The following is a 21,461-nucleotide window of genomic DNA, read 5'->3' on the forward strand; positions in this document are numbered from 1 at the left end:
CAGGAGAGGCGAGACTATCCGACGTTAAAAGGCCAGCCCGGTCGATCCGCTTACGGCGGATGAGGCTCAAATTGAGTGAGAGATAGTGAACTCTCGTGCAACGAGTTGCACAGCCATCGCACATGTCCCGATCCACGTAGCATGCGTACTTGTGCACACATACCTTGCAAATCTAGGCGACATCTCGTGACAATTCCGCTGACAGCCAAAGCAAAATGTGTAGGTATCTACGTATGTATTTTCTTCGTGGGCATCACGAAACGAACGCGCAATGTTTTTGTATGTGATCCCCCCGTCTAGATTTAAATTGATATACGACACGAATATGTGCTTTGTTGTATGAAAAGAATCTTGATTCTTAAAAAACCCGAAAGCTTTTTCGTAAATATTTGCGCCACGCTTATTACGCGCATTAAGATTAAGCTGTGACAATGAACGCGTTGTTTTGCGAAGCAGTAATCATTTCGGATCGACCAGCGGAACGTCCGTGAACGATTTAAGTCTTTTTACGATCACCTTTGCGTCGAAATGGTTAAACAATGGTCCTTCCACCGAGGCTACTTAAAAACTGCCCTCCGAAAAACGTATGTCTTGCAATAAAATTTTTAAACGCGTCGTCGAGGCAACTGTCGCCAGCGCCCACCCAGACACCCCCACCGTTCCCTACCTGTGCCCACAAGCATACGCTGCCCCAATCAAGGAATTAATGACACTTTACGTAGACCCTTTCTTCGACACCTTTTGTTCTTTTGAACTTGGACAGCACGACACTGTTGCGATTTGTACGGGACCGCGGTCACTGTCCCAGGAGTACCTCGCTTTGGAAAAACCCTTAAACGGTTGCCCATTCAACCGTGCTTTGTCTGTTAACGCCCTTCTGGGTATTAACTAACCACGGTAAACATTACAGGGTGTCGGTGACCGGTCTTTAAGAATTCGCACTGCTAATACCTTGTATACCTGAGGATCTGCGATCTGTCAGCATCTCTGGCACACGATTCAGACCTTCTTCAAAGTTTCCCTTTCTCCGAAAAGATTTGCTCATAAATTTGTCGTTGTTAATGGATATACGATTTATCGCGACGGTAGTACACGGAAACACGAGAAAATTTACTTACGAACTGTAAGAAGGATTAACAAATTTTCCATTTTCCTAGGAATTCAACTACAGAACAAATAATTACAATTTAATGGTAGACATACGCTCGTTATTGATTCAAATAGCTGCAAATTGGCGCACAGTACAGGCATCTAATGCACTAATCAATTGAGCATTGAAAATATCTTTGTAACGGCAGATCAGAACTTCCGGTAGAAAAAGAAAAGAACGAAATGCAGTCGAATAAAGTTAATAGTTACTAACAATTCCGGAATAAATAGTCGTTGTAAATAATTTGCTAACATTTTCGGAAGTTTTGTGACAAAATTTAATATACTTTAAGATACGAAATCATTTTTTCGTATAATTGCTTGAACTATGCAGTACATTGGCATCACTGGCGCTAACGGTCAGTCTTACCGGATTCAGGTGCCTCGTCGGTCTCATAAATTTTCGCTAACGTAACTGGTACCATTTCTCAACAATATTTGTGCATCCGATACTCATCTTGTTATCTGGAGAGAGCCTGAATGTTGGGGAGTGCTGTGAGTGTATTATTTTTATAGTTTACTCAATATATCCGCGTTTAACAAAAGAAATCCGAAAGTGTCGAGTGGGTGCGTCCGTTATTCAGCATCCTAATCGAACTCTTTTGTCTGTTCGGGATTGAGATTGATTGCCGTAATAAACCTTCACTTGTAAATCTTGCGCTACTTTTGTCCGTAGCGAACTACAAAACCTGTAATTAATGAGACATAAATTCATACCAAATACATACGATAAATTCTTAGCTGAAAGCTAACGGTCGTCAGATGATGACGTATAAAGAGTGGGAGGGGTGGGGTTGCGTCGCTTCAAATCTTGGAGTACAGTGAACGCGCAAGAAAAAAGATGGCGACGCAGCAACGTAACGTACTTGACTTCGGTGCCTGTCGCGTTCGTTTCGTAAAAGTTGTGAAATTAACATCTCGTTATTTGATATTGTGAGTGAATGTGCAATGTGTCCATGGATTACCTGATGATTCTACCGGTGAATGCCGCTGCGGGCTTGCAAAGGTGAATAATTATGGATCTATACTAATCATCACGAGTCTTAATCTTCAATATATCAACGCTACTGGTCTACGGTACAAGGTAGAGAAACAAATACATTTATTACTTATAAGGCATAATGACAACCTACGGTGAAGAAGGCGCACATAATACATAAGCACTTCGAAACACTTGTGATAAATGCATCGTCGTCTGTTTGTTTCGATGTGATAAAAACAGGACCTTTCGGAATAATGACCGCAGAATCCGTAGGATGTCACTACGCATCATAACTCTTATTACGTGTTACGTCTGACGAATCATAACACCCATTATTGCGTTACGTCTGTTTACATTAGAGGTTGATTTATCCAATTCGACTTATTTCGTACGGTAACAAGTCTTCAACTTTGTAATGCACATAATGATACCTATTATAACTTCTATCGCACTGACTGAAAATAGTAAACTCGAAAAATAGAACTATTTTTCTGTACAGTGCCTACCTATACACAATGTTCGGTGCAACAAACTCTATTTTATTAAACCTACATACTATATCCATGTATACATACGTAAAGTTTAAGACATTTAATTAATGCATACTAACTAATCGAATCTTGAGAAATTTGTTGTCTTCGCGTTTATCCTTGGATCGATTGCCGACGTTGATCGCGCTCCTGACTCGAAATTTACTTCCTTGCGAGTGAACGAGTGTCGTAGTATTACATAGAAGAGGGAGAAGTACGGCCTGAGACGTGACTCGCGAGACAAAGATGGTTAGCGTAGACAAGTTTGCGCAAGCCTGGGCAAATGAGAGAAAGAAGAAGGATCGACTGGGTAAAAAATCGATATAAAGGTGAAAAGAGGAAAACAGGGTGGAGTGGCTTGCACGCTGAGCGAAGAAGCGAGAAGAACGGAAGAGAAAGAGAGAAAGAGAGAGGCGTGTATCGAGTTTGCGCGTTTTATTCCTCCTCCTGTGTTCAGGCTCCGCCCTGATGTTTTCCCTCCTCCAGCTTCCCCATTCGCCCTTCGATCCCTCCTGGACCAGAAGGGACTGTACCTTCTTCGACGTATAGTATCGAAACTTTTTCGTCCCTCGATGACGTCTACGTCGTCTCGTGAAACCAATCCAGTTCCGATTTAATAAACTCGCAGTGTACATCAACGGACTAGATCCGATTTTTCGAAAATTATCGAGTTATTTTTCGTCGACCGTGGGAATAAAATAAGCCCGATTGAAACGGATCATCGTTAAGGAACTTGCCAACTTTGTTTCGAAAAATCACCTTGTCCCGCGGGCGCCATAAACGAGTTATATTGCGGTGCCTGAAGTATTCCCCGCAATCGACTCTACCTCGTTTTCAGAGCTTTTACAGCCGCTATGATTACGGTGAGAAAACTAATTCCATGGGTACTATGGCTCCCATTAGCTCTTTTACTACTGCACCCGTATTGATATTTCTGGTCGGGGTTGCCGCGAGTCTCGTGTACAAAATAACGAGTTGGTTAACCAGCCTGCCCGTCTGAGGTTCGAAGGATCTTTTATGCACCCGTGCCGTTTCGACCACGATGACGAGTTATTTAGCATCGAATATCTATGCTCGGGATGTGTGTTTGTTTTCTTTTTTGTTTTTAACGAAATCTTTCCGTTACTCGATTCCATTTTCAGGGCCGGTCATTAACGTTCGGATTGTGATTAGATATAAAGCATCGTTACGATTCACGGGAGCGCAGAGAATCGGAATTGATGAGCAATAAAGTCGCTATTAGCCGAGGGCGTCGTCCACGAGAATTGAGATATTCATTAGCGTCCAATCAGCTTTTATAGTTGTATCGAAAGTAATTCCTATGCGTCTAAACGCGACTTCGCGATCGTCCTATCGCTTTACGCGCTTCATTCCGGGACTTCATTACTTTCACTCGAATTCCATCGGTGTTCACGTAACCGGTTTACACGATCGCCGCGGATTTCATCGAGACTTGCCAAGTCCCGACGCGATTCGATTCCGAATCTTAAAAATATTTGGCGCAAACGATCCCAGGTGTCGGTGGGAGGGCGGATGTACATACGTGCAAAAAACTCGGCATCGAGTTCATTACTCCTGTCGAGAGCCGAGTGCATAAAGGTCCCCTTCGGAACTCTAGATTCAATAAAATAAAAGCAACGGGCTGACCGATAAAGCCGGGCTATGTTTTTTCAGCCGGTTAGAGAGCGCAGGAAAAAAAAAGAAAAGAAAAACGTGAAGAGACTCTCGCGCTCGTCTCGCCTTTGTCGCCTCGTAATACCGTGAACCGGAGTTCTTCTTCGGTCTTTTTCTTTCTCTGCACGCGGGGACCATGGCAACTTCTTCCTCGATCACCTCCTTCACCCTCCAGCAGCGAGTGTCTTCGCGGGAGCACATAAGCGGCGGTAAATAATAAATGATCCGCGCCGCTCCTGGTACACCAACGGGGGCGCATAGATTGGGATGCTGGATAGAGGGCCAACACACCACAAACACACGCACGTTAAATACAGTTGCGTGTTTACGACGGGCTTGTGGGAAAGAGAGATGGGACCGATCGGTCGCGTCGGCTCGGCTCGCGTCGACTCGCGGGAACCCTGCGGAAGAGTAAAAACCACGAGAAAGCCACGACGGGTGGAAGGGAGAGGGTGGGGGGGGCGTCCCCGGCCTTCTTCGACGAATTTATAGAGGAGAAATTAGGAGGTTTATAGAAGCTGTGCGCGGTAGCTAACCGTAGATCATCATTAGAGGCCCAACTGGGCTGCTATGTGCGGATACATATGTGCCTGTGCCGGCCACATATTTACCGTCGTGCCACGGCACATCGCATCGAGCCACGCCGGTTCAACCTCCCTTTCTACCGGGCTGAATCCGGCTCTCTTTTCGACCGCGTGTGCCTTCAGGATCGTGAAGCCGATCAAGGGGGGAGAGAGAGGGGGCAGAGGAATGTTTTTCGTCGACGCGTTCCGCTACCACCGCAGCTGATCGTCGAACATTTCTGAAATATACATATGTACAGGCTGAGGTTTCATTCGTAACGGGAACGATAGGACGATTCTTTCGGTGAAAAAAAAATTAATCGATTGTTTCTGTCGCTACTTTCGAAAAAAGATATTTACGATAGGAATCTTACTGAAAAAATGTGCTGAAATCGGGGGCTGTCGATGGAAAGCAGTAAACATTGATGGGTGTAAAATGCACAAAGGGTAGAGCGTTTTATGGTTATTGGAAGTAGCGCTCAGGTCAGATCATAATTTCAACGAAAAATTGCGTTCATCCACAAATGACCGATGGCCCGCAATTTCCCGGCCGACTTTTCCATCGAAAATATGCGTACCTCGTTTTGTTACCGTGCCAAGCTTTCGCGGCAACGGCATTTATTAATGATCTTATCCTATATACGATGAGAATAGATCGTTCGCGGGATAGGCGAGAAGCAGGTGAAAGGCAAACGATTCGTGAAATCGTTCTTTGCGAAACTTTAATTGGAGTCGTTTTAATGTCAGCGCTCAAGCGACGCGGACTAATATGTATTATGTCACGAATTGCCCACGTACATTTTTAAACAGTCACATACATGGAAAGGGACAAAAGGAATCGATTCTCGTAAGGTTTACGAAAATCCTTGTTTATCGTAACAATGACGATCAGGCTCGATCGCTTTATAATAATTATTTTATGTTCCATTGGTTAGAGAAGTTGGTGAAAGGGTTGTGAAATGGGCGGTGTTGTTAACACCCCTCGTTATATATTGAGTGAAATTATAATTATCGTTATGCGGAATAACAGCACTCATTGTGGCGTATTCTTCGTCATCTCCTGCGAAGGAAAGCAACCTTTCGAACGCTGGTTTCGGGTTAATGGTTACGCACCACGCCCCTAAAACGCCTCTCGATCCTCGGCTTCTCTGTAGATCTCGGTGTCATTTTAACCGAGAGAAAAAGTTTTGGCTAGAATTTATAGCTCGATCGTGCGTTACTTAGGCGTTTAACGATCAAATTTCTCCGCGAACATGCTCGATTTCTAATTTGTGCGACTCAGTGAACATATTCCGCTTCATTTGTCTCTTTCGGTACTCCGGGATGCGATAGGAGAAGGTCTATGCCACGGGGGAAACATCCCTGCTTGAAAATAATCTCGGTATTGCCGAGCGACGATTAACTAAAGGAAACAGGTTGCAGTTTGTTGCGTTCGCAGCGGAAAACCGATGGTTTGGTGTCGACCGTGCGTACGTATAACACACATACCTCTACCTGGCCGGCGGTCCGAGGACGGTCTGCCGCAGAAACAGTTAAATCTCTCGTGGTGGTAGCAAACACCATCAGTGCTAAGCCACAAATCCTGGCTTAACCCGAGCCTATGAATTGAATTGGTTAAAGCCCGCGTTAAACTGGGTTCTCTCCTGCGCGCAGTCAGCAAGAAGAGTTGCACCGTCTTTCTTTCCCCGTTCGTTGTCCAATCCTTCCTCCTTCGTCCGGCGTCTATGTCACCGGTGGTTCGTCTCCTTTGGTCCCCGATATCGTCTTCTTTTCGCTCGTCAACCCCGTCGGAAGAATGCCTAATTGGCAAAGCCAAAAGATGCCTTCGAGATCTTGCTCGGGATTAACGCGGCTACTATGTACACACCTATTTGCTTCCAAATACACGGGTAAAATATTGTTCGACCAGTTTGTCTCGCCAGAATAAACGCATCTCCGGTAATAAAGGTTAAAGCTTCTCGTTGACGATCCTTTAAGTATCGTTGGCTTTGAATGGAGCGGCTCTTTGAGGATTTTTAACCCGCAGCGTGTCCATTATTATACGAATCCCGTTTCCAAATACGGGGCATTAAAGATTGAAAGAACACCGATTCGGACGGAAGTCTCGTCGAATAATTAATCTCTTCCTGAAAAGTTTCGCGCACAATCGTTTCGTTGGGAGCTTTGCGTATCGGTGAAGATAAGTACCTACTGTCGCGACTGGGAATTGTGGATTATACCTGTCCGTCGAAATTTGTACGCGAGGAGGAATAACATTTTTTCCACTGGCAAACGCCGCGGAAAATGCGATGCGTTTAAAAAATAAAGAAGAAGAAGAAGAGGAGAGTACAGTGGTTCCCGTTAGGGTGAAAAAAAAGGGCAGCTCGTGTCGGTGGAACGGTCCCCGCGCGGGGTGGCACCTAAACAAACTGCGTTTACTCGTCGATCATCGAAGGCCTGGGTAAACACCGTTTACAGGGCCCGTACAAACGAAATGCCAAATTGTAACAAACTGATCTATAACTAAATTACACGGTCGCCTGTGTATGCCTCGTCTCTCCCAACCTCTCTCTGCAGCTATATAAACACGTCAGCGACGCATTGTGTCGGACTCGATCCTCGGATCGAAGTCTCCATTGTTGCGTCGGCAGCGTTGAAAACGCGACCGTGGGCCCCCGCCGCCGGTCCTTCGTTCGCCCCATTCTCCGTGTCCGCGCCTAGACCTATATACAAGGGTATGATGTGGGCATGCACCGTCGCGTCGTCAGCGGCTAGGCGAATTTCGTTTCCGGGCCTGCACGAGACCGAGACGGGGGCTGGCCTTTCATTCCCTTCTTTCGTTTTCTGTGAGCACAGGTGCGCGAAGCCGCTACGTAGGTGCGAGGACGCCTCGCGTCGGGCACCCGCTGCGCGATCTCACGGTAAATTTGGATCGAACCTTTTCGAAAAATCACCACCGAAGGGGAAGTTAAATGTCCGTTTCGATGACTTCCGTCTTATCTAACGAAACGCATTTCCTGCGTATTATCCGGATACGTTCCGAATCATTAGAAAAATTCTAGACCCGAAACTTTGCAACAGATGATTAATGGGTTCGGTTGACAACGGCGCAAAGAAACAGTGGCACCACGGATCAACCCGAAAGCTGGATAATCAAGGAATAACGTTAGCCTTAGCCCCCGGAGCCAATAATTCCTTCGACGCCTCGGAAGTTTCGCAGATGTTTGTCCGATCCGTTTACGACGAATCAGTAACCAACGCGGAAAATCCTGTTATTCGACGCGGGGATTTTATTGTTTCCCCCGTGGAATCGGTTCGGAAATCTATTCCGTTACCGTTATCCACGAACCATTTCTATATGTTATCGTACCTTTTTATGCATCCCGGAAAACAATCTAATTTAGCAAAACATCGTGGAATGCCAGCCGAAGGGGCGGGCGGAAGGGGGAAACTCGGTCGGGTATCGTTAAAGTTTTACGACCGTGCGGACTATATCGTCGGCTTAGAGGCGTGAACGTTCATGAAGATCTTATGGTCCGTCATAAACAATTATTTATACCTTGGATCGTTGAAAATTATGGTTGAGAGTATAGGACGCGTGAATACGAAGCCGGTCGAAGAAAGGCAATTTCAAAATCATGCGAGCAAGCGAACGAGCGAGCGAGCGTGCCGAACGCGCAAGCGAAACCGGAAAACGTCGAAGTTCCAGATATCGGGCGTGTAATCCGAAAAACCGGAGCGTAATCTCGGTGAGCCGTACCTCCCCTCGGCTAGGGTGGTTTCCACGTAGCTTCTGAGCCAATAGGAGGATCGGAATCGACGGCATTCGACAAACGGCTAATCCTTCCTCTCTACCACCAGGAGACCCCATTAGTACGTCAATGACTTGCGGTAATTGGCATTCTCTCCACTCACGCTACGATCGCCCTCCTTCCCGCACGTGGTCGCGGAAAATTTATGACCCGCCTACCGGATCGGACCAACCATAGTACTGCGAAATTTTCCTCGAAACCGGCATGCTCGAACAACGGCGATCAAGACGTTGACGTGGTATCCGTTACGATCCCTCGTCAAATATCGTTCAACTTGACGCATCCGTTGTGTCCGTTACCGTTAGGATTCCCCAGTCGGGACACCGAGAATAATTAATAATTCGGAATTCTATATAATTCAGGAGCTTCTCGCTCTGCCATTCTACGTAGTTGATACACATTATGTTCCGTGAAAGATGTCGCGAGTGCATGGGGTGTTCGATCGAAAAAGGAGACGCTACGCGCGACAACGTAATGGGAATTTCAGTTTGCCTCGAAGTGACTTTTCTTGTAGCCCTATCGTATTACAGGGCGAAACGTCTAGCACGGCGGGCGCTTGAAAAGTGGCGCGGGACTAAAAATCGACAAAGTCGAGGAACGAAGGTAGGGCCCGTGACAAGGGCGAACAGTGACAACGGCGGTGACGCGGGCAGTTCGATCGAGACGCGACAGATATATTATTATATTCGAAGCGGGGCGCAGTGTTCCACCAAGAGATCCACCTGTCTCGTTGGTGCATTTGATGCGGGGGCAACAGGTACGAAAGAGAGAAAGAGATGGGGGAAAGAGAATGTGGAACGAGAACAGACGAAAGTTTTCGTGAGGGGGCGGACGCGTTCACCCTCCGAAAATGGATTTCTTCTTTTCTATTTCTATATGATAGTTTTATGGGACAACGGAAGTCGGGGCCGTCCGCCGTCAGGGTAGACCGAACGGAGACCCACCGTTCCCTATGTGTACCGATCGTGTTCCCCGACGAGGCGTGTCTCGAGTCTTTTAACGATTTGACACCGGCGACAAGTAGAATACGTTCTGCGGGCGTCCCTCGTAGGCGCAGATTCCATCTCACGCGTCAACCTGTCCCGGGCGTCGGCCGTCTCGTTTCTCGAAAGCTGACTGGGACGAAGACCGGGGGACTGGGTTGGATGCGCGGTTCGACCGTTCTCGTCCGAAAGAATTCTCTGCTTTCTAATCTTATCCGAACTTGGCGCAACATAATAAGTACAAGAGAAATTACGTAATTCCACGTCAGGGAAGATACTTCGAATAGAATGTTCGAAAAACGCGATGGAAGATCCGTAAATATGCAACTCTCGGTGATTTTAATTCGATGGAACGCGCGAAATGCGTTGAAAATTTGCCAATGAATCGACGAGTGGAGAACTGACGATAGGGAGAAGAATCGGAGGGAGTTTGACATTGCGGCCTATTTTCACGGTCGGTAGCAGCAGGCCGTTGTACCACGAAGGGCGTTTATGGGGTATACTTTTCTCTAGAGCGTATATCGTGGCACGTGTGCGTGTACGTGTGTGTGCACGTCCCGTCGTAGCATCGTGACGAGAGAAAGAGAAAGAAAACGCCGACTGAAAACGGTCCTCCTTGCACGGGCGCAGCCGTGCAAAGCCTTCACGGGGGCTTTTTCGGCGCCCCTTGGGATCTCTCCTATCTCCTCTGTGTAGTTAATCACTGGCAAACGACTCGTTTATTGGTACGAAGTTATCTAATACCCGACTCCGCCCCGACCGCTAATAGAATACCGAGATTTTATCTGGAAATAGAACCGCGACTGTCTGCACCCCGATAATTTCGTACCCTACCGTCGAATTAATTTTCCTTTATCCGGATTCGACGATCGGCAATCGAACAATCGATCTTGCCGATGCTTCTGTTCGATAAAATATGCGACGCGATTAATAATTACGGGGATGCTAAGCGGAGCGCGGCGACGATCGATAAATTTCACGATAGACAACAACAGAAATAAATCACCCAGCCGCGCTACGTCGTAACAAGTGCACGAAAGATTACTATACGAGCCAGAAAAAAGATCCACGCGTCCGGTTCTCACGAAGTTAGGTCGAACTGGACAATGAACCTGTGGGCGTAGGATTTATAGTCCTGCTAGAACGATGAATGGAAACCGAATGGATGCCCACCCTCGACTACGTCACGAGTTCTACCCCCTGAGAGGGCGTCGAATTAATTTATATTTCCTGCTTAAGGTGGCAAGTTGACCCTCGATCAGGTGACTCGACCCGTGTTGGTACGTGGTTAGGGATCTACTCGATATATGTAATATTATTCAGATTATCGAGTCGAACCTATATCATTCTAGGCCTCATCCACGCTTATCTACGATCGTTCGGCGATCCGTTCGCGGCTCGAGTTTTCATTCATAGGAATCTTAATCGGCCCGGAGTATTTCAACCGTGAGATTGACCTTTCCTTTCCTTCGTCGACTCATGGGCTGAAGGCGAAAGGACTTTCGATCCACGATTACAAAGAACTCAACTTGTAACGAGTAAAATTCCTCGGAACAGCGATGAACAATTTTCTTTCGATTAACCGTACGATTGCATGCATTTCGCGTGCTATAGAACGTCTACCGATCGTACAATTCTGCAGAGAGTATCGCAAGATCAAAAACGTTCGTAGGTCTCGCAACCCTACGCCTACCGCACGCCTCATCTTTTGCGGTCGTTTATAACCGCGTTTCGGGGAACGTGGCGGGCATGAAAACGTCCGACGAAGCGTTAAGTGATGCAAAATACAAAAAGGTGCAGTCGTTCCATCTGCGAGGAAAAAGGGGACAGCGTGTCCTTTGAGAGCAGGGGGGAGGAAGGCTAAGTAGAAGGCTCGCACCACAGGCGTCGGTCGTCAAGGGACGCGAGGTCCTTCAGATTGGATCTCCCTTCAAGTTTACATCGTTTTCCCACTAAAAGGTACCGCAAGAACCTTCGGTTAATCTCGGTCGGTCTATCCCGAGGATTCCGCGCGAAAGAGCACGCTTTTTTCGAACGGTTCGGTTTTACCTACCGCGAGCCATCGACTATTCTTCCGATACGTAACTTCGCCAAAAAAAAGAAGAAGAAACAGCTCTTTTTGTCCCATTGAAACACATTGCGACTCTGTCATTTCACGAATTGCTTGACATCGTTATCCGCGACGAAGATAACGACATTTAATTTCGATCTTCTCGAAACCGGTTTGATTCGAAGCATGTCACGAGACACGCACATCGGTCCCTTAATTATTCTACCGTAAATCTACGCCGCAACGAACATCTCTACGCTGTAATCACGCGACACGAATACGGACTCACGCTCGACCCGCTTGATTTAACACTGGCAATCGTAATTGAATGTCTAGATCGGTCAACCACCAATACACCAATATCTGTGAGCTTATTTTACATGGAAAACTGTTTGAAATAGCATTTCGCTCGTGACAGATGTCCTAAAAACGATCGTAATCGCGGTCGCGATCACGAGTGACCGCCTCCATTCAAGTCCGTTTCTTTTCGTTCGCTTTTCGACGGTTTCCTGTTCTTGCCCCAGACTAGGCGAACCAACAAGGTTATACACGTACTACTTATCCGGTTCACGTTCGAAGCTCGGTACCAGTTGATAAACACTCATCAACATACCCTACCCGCGAATCGACAGGAAGCAAAACAAGTTGTTCGTTCCCGGGGAATCGGGGAAAAAAGTCGTCGTAACGGATGAATTTCATAATTACGCCTCGTCACATGCTGTGCGATATTTTAACGCGGGTAACGTTTAGTCGAACGCCGGAGTCGTAAAGATGTTGATTTATCCCGCGGCGCTGGCGTATTACCGGGTCGTTTAATTAAACGCGCAGCGATAAATGCATGACTCCTTTATTAGCTCGTCCTATCGATCCAACGGCTCGAACGTTCGGTATGTACCGTTAAACCCTTTTCCACTTGTGATTTTTAACGCGGCGTACTCATCACGTTCAATAGCTATTAACGTATGCAATTCGCAATCATCTGAAAACTGTATCGAATTCAATTTTGGAATTAGTCGTTTAACACTAGCTGAAAAGATTCGACCAAATACGTGAATTTATTCGCGAATTTTCAAACGGAGCGTCTCGAAAATATCCCTAACGCCCATCCAGTGGCCACGAGTCCCAGCTACTGTGCATAGAAATGATTGGGGCGTTGTGTTTAGCTTTCAATTCGTTTCACGCGGCGAAGACAAACCCGTGAAGGAAGGGAGAAACGGAGGAAGACACGTCGGGTTCTTCCTTCTTCGACACGCTTCGACAAATTACTACACAATACTCCGAGGAGTCGGTCATCCCCACCTTTGGCTTTCGATTCTCAGCTCTGTTCTCCCTTTTTCTCGCGTGAGCTTTCCGATCCTCTCGTTTCCCCGAGTTCCTACTATCTTTACTCGACTCTTTTCTTTCAATTCCCGTGCTGCTAATGCTCCTCGTATTGCCTCTCGTCCAAGCCTCCGCCTCTGCCTCCACCTCCACCACTGCTTCTGCCTTAGCCTCCGCCTCCGCTTCTGCTTCTACTTCTGTCCGTGCCGTTGCACGCGGGTCTGTGCATGTGCATGTACACTTCTCTGCGCGCACGTGCATGTGCCTTCTGTCTGTGCTTCTGCCTCTGCCACACTGCTGCAGCCTCGTTTCAGCTCACCTCTCGTCGGGTTTCGGAGGATGCTTTTAGAAGGCATTAGATGGGGTGCTCACGGTTCGTCGCCCGTAGTCGCTTTGCATTAAGGATCCACGCAATGTGCTCGACACGATCTCTCCTCCTCGCCTTCTTACACCTCCCTCCGCCACATTTTTTTCCCCTCTGTCCTTCTCGTCTTACTGATAGATGGCTCGTAAAGAAGCTGTTCCGTACAGTGATATAATTCGACGACTCGAGTCTCGTCGTTTGGGAACATTTTTTACGCGCGAAAACACCAGGAAGAAGGAAGACCCCTCGTTCGAAGGATTAAGTCGGTGGTTTTTCCGCGCGACTCCCCGGTATTCGTATCGAGGAAAACAAGGACACTCGTATTCCCCGTTCGACGATGGATTAACTCACAGACCCGGCCTGTGATGGTGGCTGAACGTATAATGGATAGCCGAAGATTTTCCCCGAGTGCTGATTCCAGCGGGCCGCGATAACGGCGAAGTCGACTTTCACTCGGGGTTCTGACGCAGCCGGGAAGATTAACGTTGTTCGATTCGAAGGAACGCTTGGCCAGTGGCTGACCGAGGTCGCAGTCAGGTCAAGGTCATTAACATGGCCGCGCAGCGCGGCCAAGAAGAGACATATTCACAAAAAGGGACGGCAAATCGGTGGCACAATCCTTAATTAAGGGATGAGGCACCCGGTGGCCCGAGTCACAAACCACGCTCATAAATTCTTCGGCAAACGCATACAAAAAGTAAAAGTCTCACGGCGGTCGGAGGAAGAAGAGCGATCGAAATAAAAAAAGAGAGCGAGGAGGAACGAAGGTGCCGCTGCCGGCGATGATTCCAACAAACGTACAGTCTTGGTAGGAAATCGGTCTATCGTGTCTTCTCGCCTCGAATCTCCAATCGGGATTCCTTCGAATCCTTGAAATTAACACGTAAATCATTCCCGTGGTGTCCCGTGTATACAGAAATTCCAGCCGCACGAAAAAGGGCCCGTCCGACAAAATTAATACACGCTGTATTTCTTCGTCGTCCGTAATCAATAACGATCGGAACGTTTTCACCCAGGTGTGTGAATTCGAATGCGCGCGCGCTTTAACGGCGAATAAAAATCGAACGATCGAGAATCGAGTCGTAGAACGGGAGATTCGTGCTTCCGTTAGCCCCTACGAATACCACGTGTCAGACGTTGATAAACCTCGAGCAACGGTTTCGCAGGAAAATTAAAAGACCATCATTCGAACAGATCATCGGATACCAAATTGCGTGGAACGCGTTGCTCGCTACCTTCTCTGTCGCCACCTTCCTTCGCGCCTAACATTGCATTCCGTGTGGAACGAGGCGACAGGAAGGATTGCGAGAGGAACGCGTGGATCCCCGCGTTGTACACCTTTATGTCGGTACACCCAGTTCACTCGGATGTTTGGCATCGCGAAGTTCTTATGGTGTTGGCTGTACCCTGTGTGGCACCCCGTGTCTATATATAGATGTGGGACAAACGCGCACACCCATAAAGGATATCCACCCGTGAACGTGGAACGAGGCTCGGAGCATATCATGGTAGGAACGGAATATGGGATGGCATGGGAGATGACACATGGTCCGGCCGCCGGTTGTGTGTCCTGCATTGCCCGGCCCGAAGTGTCAGACGGAGAGAAACGCGCATACACACCGTGGATCGCCGCTAGGAACGAACAAGGAAGCTCCTATAGAAGCACCGAACGGAGACCACGGCAGAGATCGAGAGAAAGATGGAAGGAGAGAGGGAAAACGAGTAAGGGAAAGAAAGAGAGGCCGGTTAGCTCTCTGCCACAAGCCGCCGGCGCGAGAGCACAGTAGCGGCAAATACCCATAAATATAAAATATGTCCCTCCTTTTCACCCTTTTGCACGCACACCAGCCTAGACCCGCGTAATATATCGATAGCCGGGTACACGCATCCACCGATGCGAAAGGTACCTCGTCCTCCTTCTCTCGTTTCTCTCTTTCTCGCCGCTTTTTCCTCATACGCGCGGCTATCCACCTCAACACCTTTGTGTACAACATTCCTTCCCTCTTCTTTCTCTCCGTACCCTCATCGTCCGGCCACGATGATCTCTTGCTTCTTCTCTTCGTTCCTCCTTCCGTTCGACATTCGCGGTCTCTCCGCCCTCCCTTTTCCCTCTATCGTCACTATCGCCGCGGTTGATACACACAATCCCGTGGATGCTGCCATCGCGGCACCGGAGAGAAGCGTGGAAGAAAGGATTCCCTGTGGTTTTTACAATCTGGCCCCCCTCCGTCCGCCACCCCCCCTGGATGATTACGATAAGTTACCACAGGGAGAGAACGGTTTTCGGTAGCGCGTCGAGATTTAACGTGCAGCACGGTAGGCGTGTGGTTTCCTTGGATCTGGAGCCGCCGATTACCAAAATTAATTGAGATGTATTATTACGCGATCGCGCAATGAATAATTTAGAGTACCTTGTGATCATTCTATAGACCTGTTTTTTTTATCCAGAATTTGTTTCGTGAACTTAATTTTCGAAACCGTACACCCAACGATTGCGTTCTTTTCTAATCGAGTGTGCGATCGCAAGTACCAAGGTCTAATTGAAACTCGATCTAGATTTAGTTCAAGTATGCGACATTTATTGAGTTACGCGGGTATAAAGTTTCAACACTGAAGTCGAAGTTACCTAACAAACGCTTCGAATGTCAGGAGCAAGCGACTGTGAATCGCTAAATGACCGAAGGAAGTAGCTAAGTGTTAGGTCTGCTAAAGAGTCGCGATTATTTTATTCTCCAACGGAAAGGTAGAATTTGGATTCCGTTTCATTATAATTACGCCGGGTAGAAACGACACCCGACGGATCGGCTCGCCTCAGAGAAACGCGCGAGGGGTTCAGCTCGGTACAAGGAGGCAATTTAACAGGTACAGTGACACGTCTCGTTTTGTTGTTGCTGTTGCCGTGGCTGCTGCCGGCGCGTCTTGCGCGTATTTATGTGTACGCGCGCGTAAGCTCGGAGAGGAGTAAGCGGAAAAGAAAGGCAGACGGAAAGGGGGATGAGGGAGCGACTAGTCTCGTGAGAGGAGAGCTCGAGACCCGGGCCGAAGGACGAAGAGCGGAGAAGCGGAACGACGACGAAACCCGTTCTCATTATTATATTCATATTCAGAGCCGCGCGATGGAGCAAACCTCCCTCCGCCTCCGCCTACCGCCCCATCTCTCTCTTCCTTCGCCCCCCCGTATTCGACTCTTTTTCCCGTCCACCTCCGTCTCTGTCTGTTCGGGCGCATCTCTCGACAGCGTAGAGCGGTATAGATATAGCGGTATAAAAATCTCTATAAAAAGTTGAAAAGTGCCGCCGCCGGAGTTGAGGGGCGACAATGGATGAAATATGCCGCTCCGTTCGACCCTACTGGAAGCCTTAAGGTGCCGGACACCTCCTTACACCTGCGCCCGGCTCCATATAGTGCCTTATTATAAACCGACCCGACCGAGAACGACACGGACAGGACCTGGAACGATCCACGAAATCGACGCAGGGCCTTTTTCTCTCCAATTATACCCGTTCACGCTAGATGATCGCGCCCCGCAGTCTACCGGGATTCCTCTGTCCGTTCTCTCGCGAAGGGATATCTTCTCTCCTCTTAATATTCGCTAATCGATCGTTGATTTTTTAACCGTTTGACGGGAACAAACGCCGAAACCTACGCCTGGTGGCATCAACATGCCCACACGTGATCGCACGATTTATCAGACTTTCTCTGCGGTAAAGGGAGCACGATATTCGTGCTAGATAGACGCCAGTCCCTTTTGCTGTATGTACGTTCCTCTTCGTTATCGGGAGCCTGAACTCGCACGATAGTCCTTTCACCGATTTAACGTGGCCCCGCGTTACCATTGACCCTACCATCGGTGGCGAACAGCGAATTTATCCACGTAAATCGAGGTGTGCTCCCTTGTCCTTTTGCAGTTGCGCGAAATATACGAATGGGAGAGGAAAAATTTGTAAATTGAATGAGAGTTTGGGGAAAATCATTTTGATTCATTTGGAAGCGCAGTCAACGAAGACCACAGATCAGTTCAAAGCTGCTTAATAAAGATCCGGGTGCTCGTTCGATATTTCAAACGAAACGAACAACACCGGTCGCACAATGCCAGTCGTTAATAATGATTTGTGCTACCCGTGTTCTGATCCAGAGTTCCGCGCCAACAAAAGTCGTTTTTTTTTAGCCGACCGGCCAACTTTTATTCGGCCAATGTTTATCGCGCGTACACGCGGATGCTGGAACAATTCTTCGCATCCCCCAAAATATTGTCGGTCATTAGAGCGTTCTTTTTATGCGGTGACGACGGACAACTAGAAAGGAGTCTAGTTTGGCACGCGCTAGAAACGGATCTAGACCCACAAATCGACACAGACCGTGAGCGGTTCCCGCGCCCAGGTGTTTCCCCGGGGCTAGGAGTTCTCTTCTGGCACCTTTTGCGGGATAACCAGAACCCCCGGCGTGCTTCAACGAAACCACTAATTGGTGGAGAGGAAAGAAAGTGTAAAAGCAAGGACTGTCGGGGACAGTCCGTTGCCAAGCTGGAGGGGGTGGAGTTGGGTCCCAGGAAGCCGAAGCCTGTTTTCAGAGACGACAATGAGGCTGATTATTAACCAAACCGGGGGGTCCTCTGTTGTGGCTACGGACCCGTGGTGTTGTTCGCGGTACACGGTCCCAACTTGTCTATACCTAACCGCACCACCGACGCCCGAAAAGATATACAGTCGTTCTGTCGTCTCTTTCATCATCGACCGCAACTGAGAAACAACCCAAAGCTATTTGCAAACCTTTCGGATATCCCAGGACCGACGTACAGGTGCCCACTACTCGAGACAGATTTACTTAACTGGTCTGGGAATTCTCGGCCGTTCTACTTCTCGAAAAGATCAGATTTTGCCTGGAAGGATTAGATTACGCGTGCTGGTAACGAGGAGGCGTGTATTCGACTGATTCGAGTACACTTCGGCCCCAAGGACATGAATCGATGATTTCCTTTTTTCTTTTTTCTTTGTTTATCAAAATTGATGCCGTTTCTGCGAATAATACCCATAACGTTTAGATCGTCGCGTTTCGAATTCTTCACCCGAGAAAACTTTCCGCCATCGGGGAAGACGGTTCAAGGCCCCCGACGGGTCCACATACTTCGACCATTCCGCAGTCACCGATTCTCGTAATGGATTTGCTAAAGCTCTCGATTACATCACAAACATAAACACGAGCCGCGTTTCTGATGCAGACTATCGTCGACCGGCGGGACGTCGTCGCTTGTAAATCACGCGTTAATGACACATACAAATCGACACGTGGTTAATTTATAACCGCATTACAAAGACGCGCGATGCGTCGAAACAACGATTCGCCTTTCACTGACAATTTTAGTAAGAACCCAGATATAATTTACGGATGATGCACGACTGTACGTCACCTGGAACCCCCTATTTTTCGCGCAGAATCGGGAAGAACTAACCAATGTATGCCGGTGTGTCTTGTGGACGAAGCTATTCGTTCTCCAAACTCCATTCACAAGACAATACAGTGATTCCTCGATGAATGCGACAAGAGCAACGGCGTTATTCCAACCACTGGAGTTGTCCACTTGCGGAACCAATAAAAACGGAGTAAACAGAAGCTAAGCAGAGGCTCGGCTTCGAGCAAAAAACAAATTTATGAGGGGCTGAAATCCTTTTCGCTTTGCTACAGATGCTCCGAAATGGACTCGTGTGTATCGCGCTCATCGAGACATTACTGTAGCATTTATAAACAACGACGATGAAATGAAACGGTCCAAGAACACTGTCGGGATCCAGTGGCCCGGGCCGAGTTAACATACGTGGATTCCAATAGAAATTTGAAGAATGGAATCTCGATTCTGTCCTGTCTCGAGCGACGTCCGACGGTCTGCCAGGTTCCTCGCTGACTCACTCGTTTTGGACTCGGTTCGAGGAGAACGCAGCTGGCTCGAGCCAGCTCGGAACGGTCAGGTCGAACCTGACCCCGTCGTGGCCGTTACCGTTTCTGAGTGACGTCTTCATGTCTGGCTCTGCGGGGCATTCCTCGTTCTCATTGTCCGTTTGTCCGTCAGTCCGTTCGGTGCCTGGACACGGGATGTATATCGCCAACCCCCCGTCGTCGACCACTTCTCGCCACGAAAACTTCGCCGCACTAACCGCACACACCAAGTGTCCCGTAAAAAAGACGAGAAAGCCACGGAAATAATCATACCGGCACCGATCTGCGCGCGTGTCTCATCGGCGAATCAAAAGAATTCTCCCGAGTCCGTCGTGTCTGCTCCAAAACTTGGTAATTGCGAACCTCGAAAGTTGTGTAGGTGGCTTACGTGAAGAAGCATTCGCGTATGGAGAACGAAACACGGTAAATTTAATACCACGAAGCTGAATACCTACCTAGATGCACATTCGCAACGTGAAAGTTTGCAACAGCGGACTCGTATACACCCAAAATAATTAGGAAGATTGATGTCTTTCGCAGACGACACCGTTCGTTTCCAGCAGCGGATAGCTTTTCTTGATCGAAACGACGCATACGAGCGTACTTTTCGTGACGATTAGCGGGGATGACGTTGCGATATTCGGACAAATGCACACACTGTGGTTTAACGCCGCTTTCGAGTGCCGGTTCCGAAAGAAACGGCAGCACCGATTCTGAATAGTAACGAAAGACGATCGGTCGCGGGGAGAAAGGTAGAGGGGCGTTTCGTTTAATTGGCCGCAATTAACGGAACGAACCTGCGATTCGCCGCCGTAAATCATCTGAACGGAGATCATGGAAGAAACTAGATCTACCTTGAAACGCCATTTTGTAATTTTAATTAGCCAGCGGAAAATATAATAATTTTTAATTGAGAAAATCCCCGGTGAACCACTCGTATCCTATAATATTTCGTGAATTAATGTTACATGTAAATTAATACGGGCGTAATACAACCAATTGGAAATAAAGTGTAGGAAATATTTATGGTTTTTGGAACACCTACTAAAACGCAAAGATTGTATCTCGTATTTTAAAGTTGAAACGTCGGGTCCATTGATAGAGCGTGTCATAAAAGTGGTTAAAGTTTCTCATGGTAGGACATTCCGAGTTCAGCGGTTGAATAACGAAGGTTTAATGAACGTAAAAGAGATGCAGCACACCGTCGCGTACGCGTTCCTGATCATCCTTAAATGAAAATATTTACGTTATCGAACTTAATTGATTCCCAGAAACAGATACAGGTAGTACGTAACGCTATAGTAATATTAGAAGGCATTTCGACGTGCTGGGCGTGTAGTACGATAGATGATAATCCAATCACGACAACATACTACCGAATTCTATTCTGCGCGCGTATCAATGACAACTTACAATGGCAGGACCACGAGAATGTTATCAAACACGGCTCGTCCTCGATCTCGCGAGAATTCGGTACACACGAATTACAAATGTTTACAGGGGACATTTTCACGGGTTATCGACACATTCCCGACTATTAAAATCGTACGTATACAACTAGCCTAAGTTGAACCTATATACCTAGCGTTTCGAAATGTCGAACTTACGCTCTTCGAAGAGATTTCAAGAGATTCAGGAGACTAAAGCGAGTTGCCTCGATAATTCTTGCTACTTGCCCCCGCGGAAGATAAATTTAATCGTTCAGAAACATAGGATAAAAGGTTCATCTTTAACTACTGTATAATTATACTGGTGAAATGTTCTACATAGTCGGTGGAAGAAACATAGTGTGTTTGCTAGAACATACCTACTACATAATAAGAATATTTCCTCGTAAGAAAAAGGAATAACAACAAGGATACAAGTTTGCCAACTTTAGTTTACGAGTTTACTGCCATAATTTTACAAATCTCTGTAACGCACCTTACATTAGAAGACTAGAAGCAGAGGCAACCCAACAACATAGCGATTTCCTATATCTGTTCACAAAATTTCTGTTTCACTGTGTTTCTTCCACCGACAGTTACGCAACCGTTCAGGGTAGTTTTCCCTTACCTTTCCAATTCCGTGGCGACCGTCGATGCGACGTTCTGTCGGTCCTCGCAGGATATCCGGTCGTTCCGT

General features: G+C 47.5%; 1 protein-coding gene across 1 annotated transcript in view; it reads right to left on the bottom strand.

Annotated features, from left to right (window-relative positions):
- LOC107188965 (homeobox protein OTX1 A-like) overlaps window positions 1-21,461 on the bottom strand; it is a gene marked incomplete at its 5' end in the record, with an annotated part of 36,440 nt that extends 14,979 nt beyond the window's left edge. Inside the window, one exon of the mRNA XM_015577369.1 lies at window positions 21,393-21,461. Coding sequence (XP_015432855.1) covers window positions 21,393-21,461 — 69 coding nt within the window. The remainder of the gene's footprint in view (window positions 1-21,392) is intronic.

Source organism: Dufourea novaeangliae, unplaced genomic scaffold, assembly GCF_001272555.1.
Source record: "Dufourea novaeangliae isolate 0120121106 unplaced genomic scaffold, ASM127255v1 scaffold125, whole genome shotgun sequence".
Classification (NCBI taxonomy): domain Eukaryota; kingdom Metazoa; phylum Arthropoda; class Insecta; order Hymenoptera; family Halictidae; genus Dufourea; species Dufourea novaeangliae.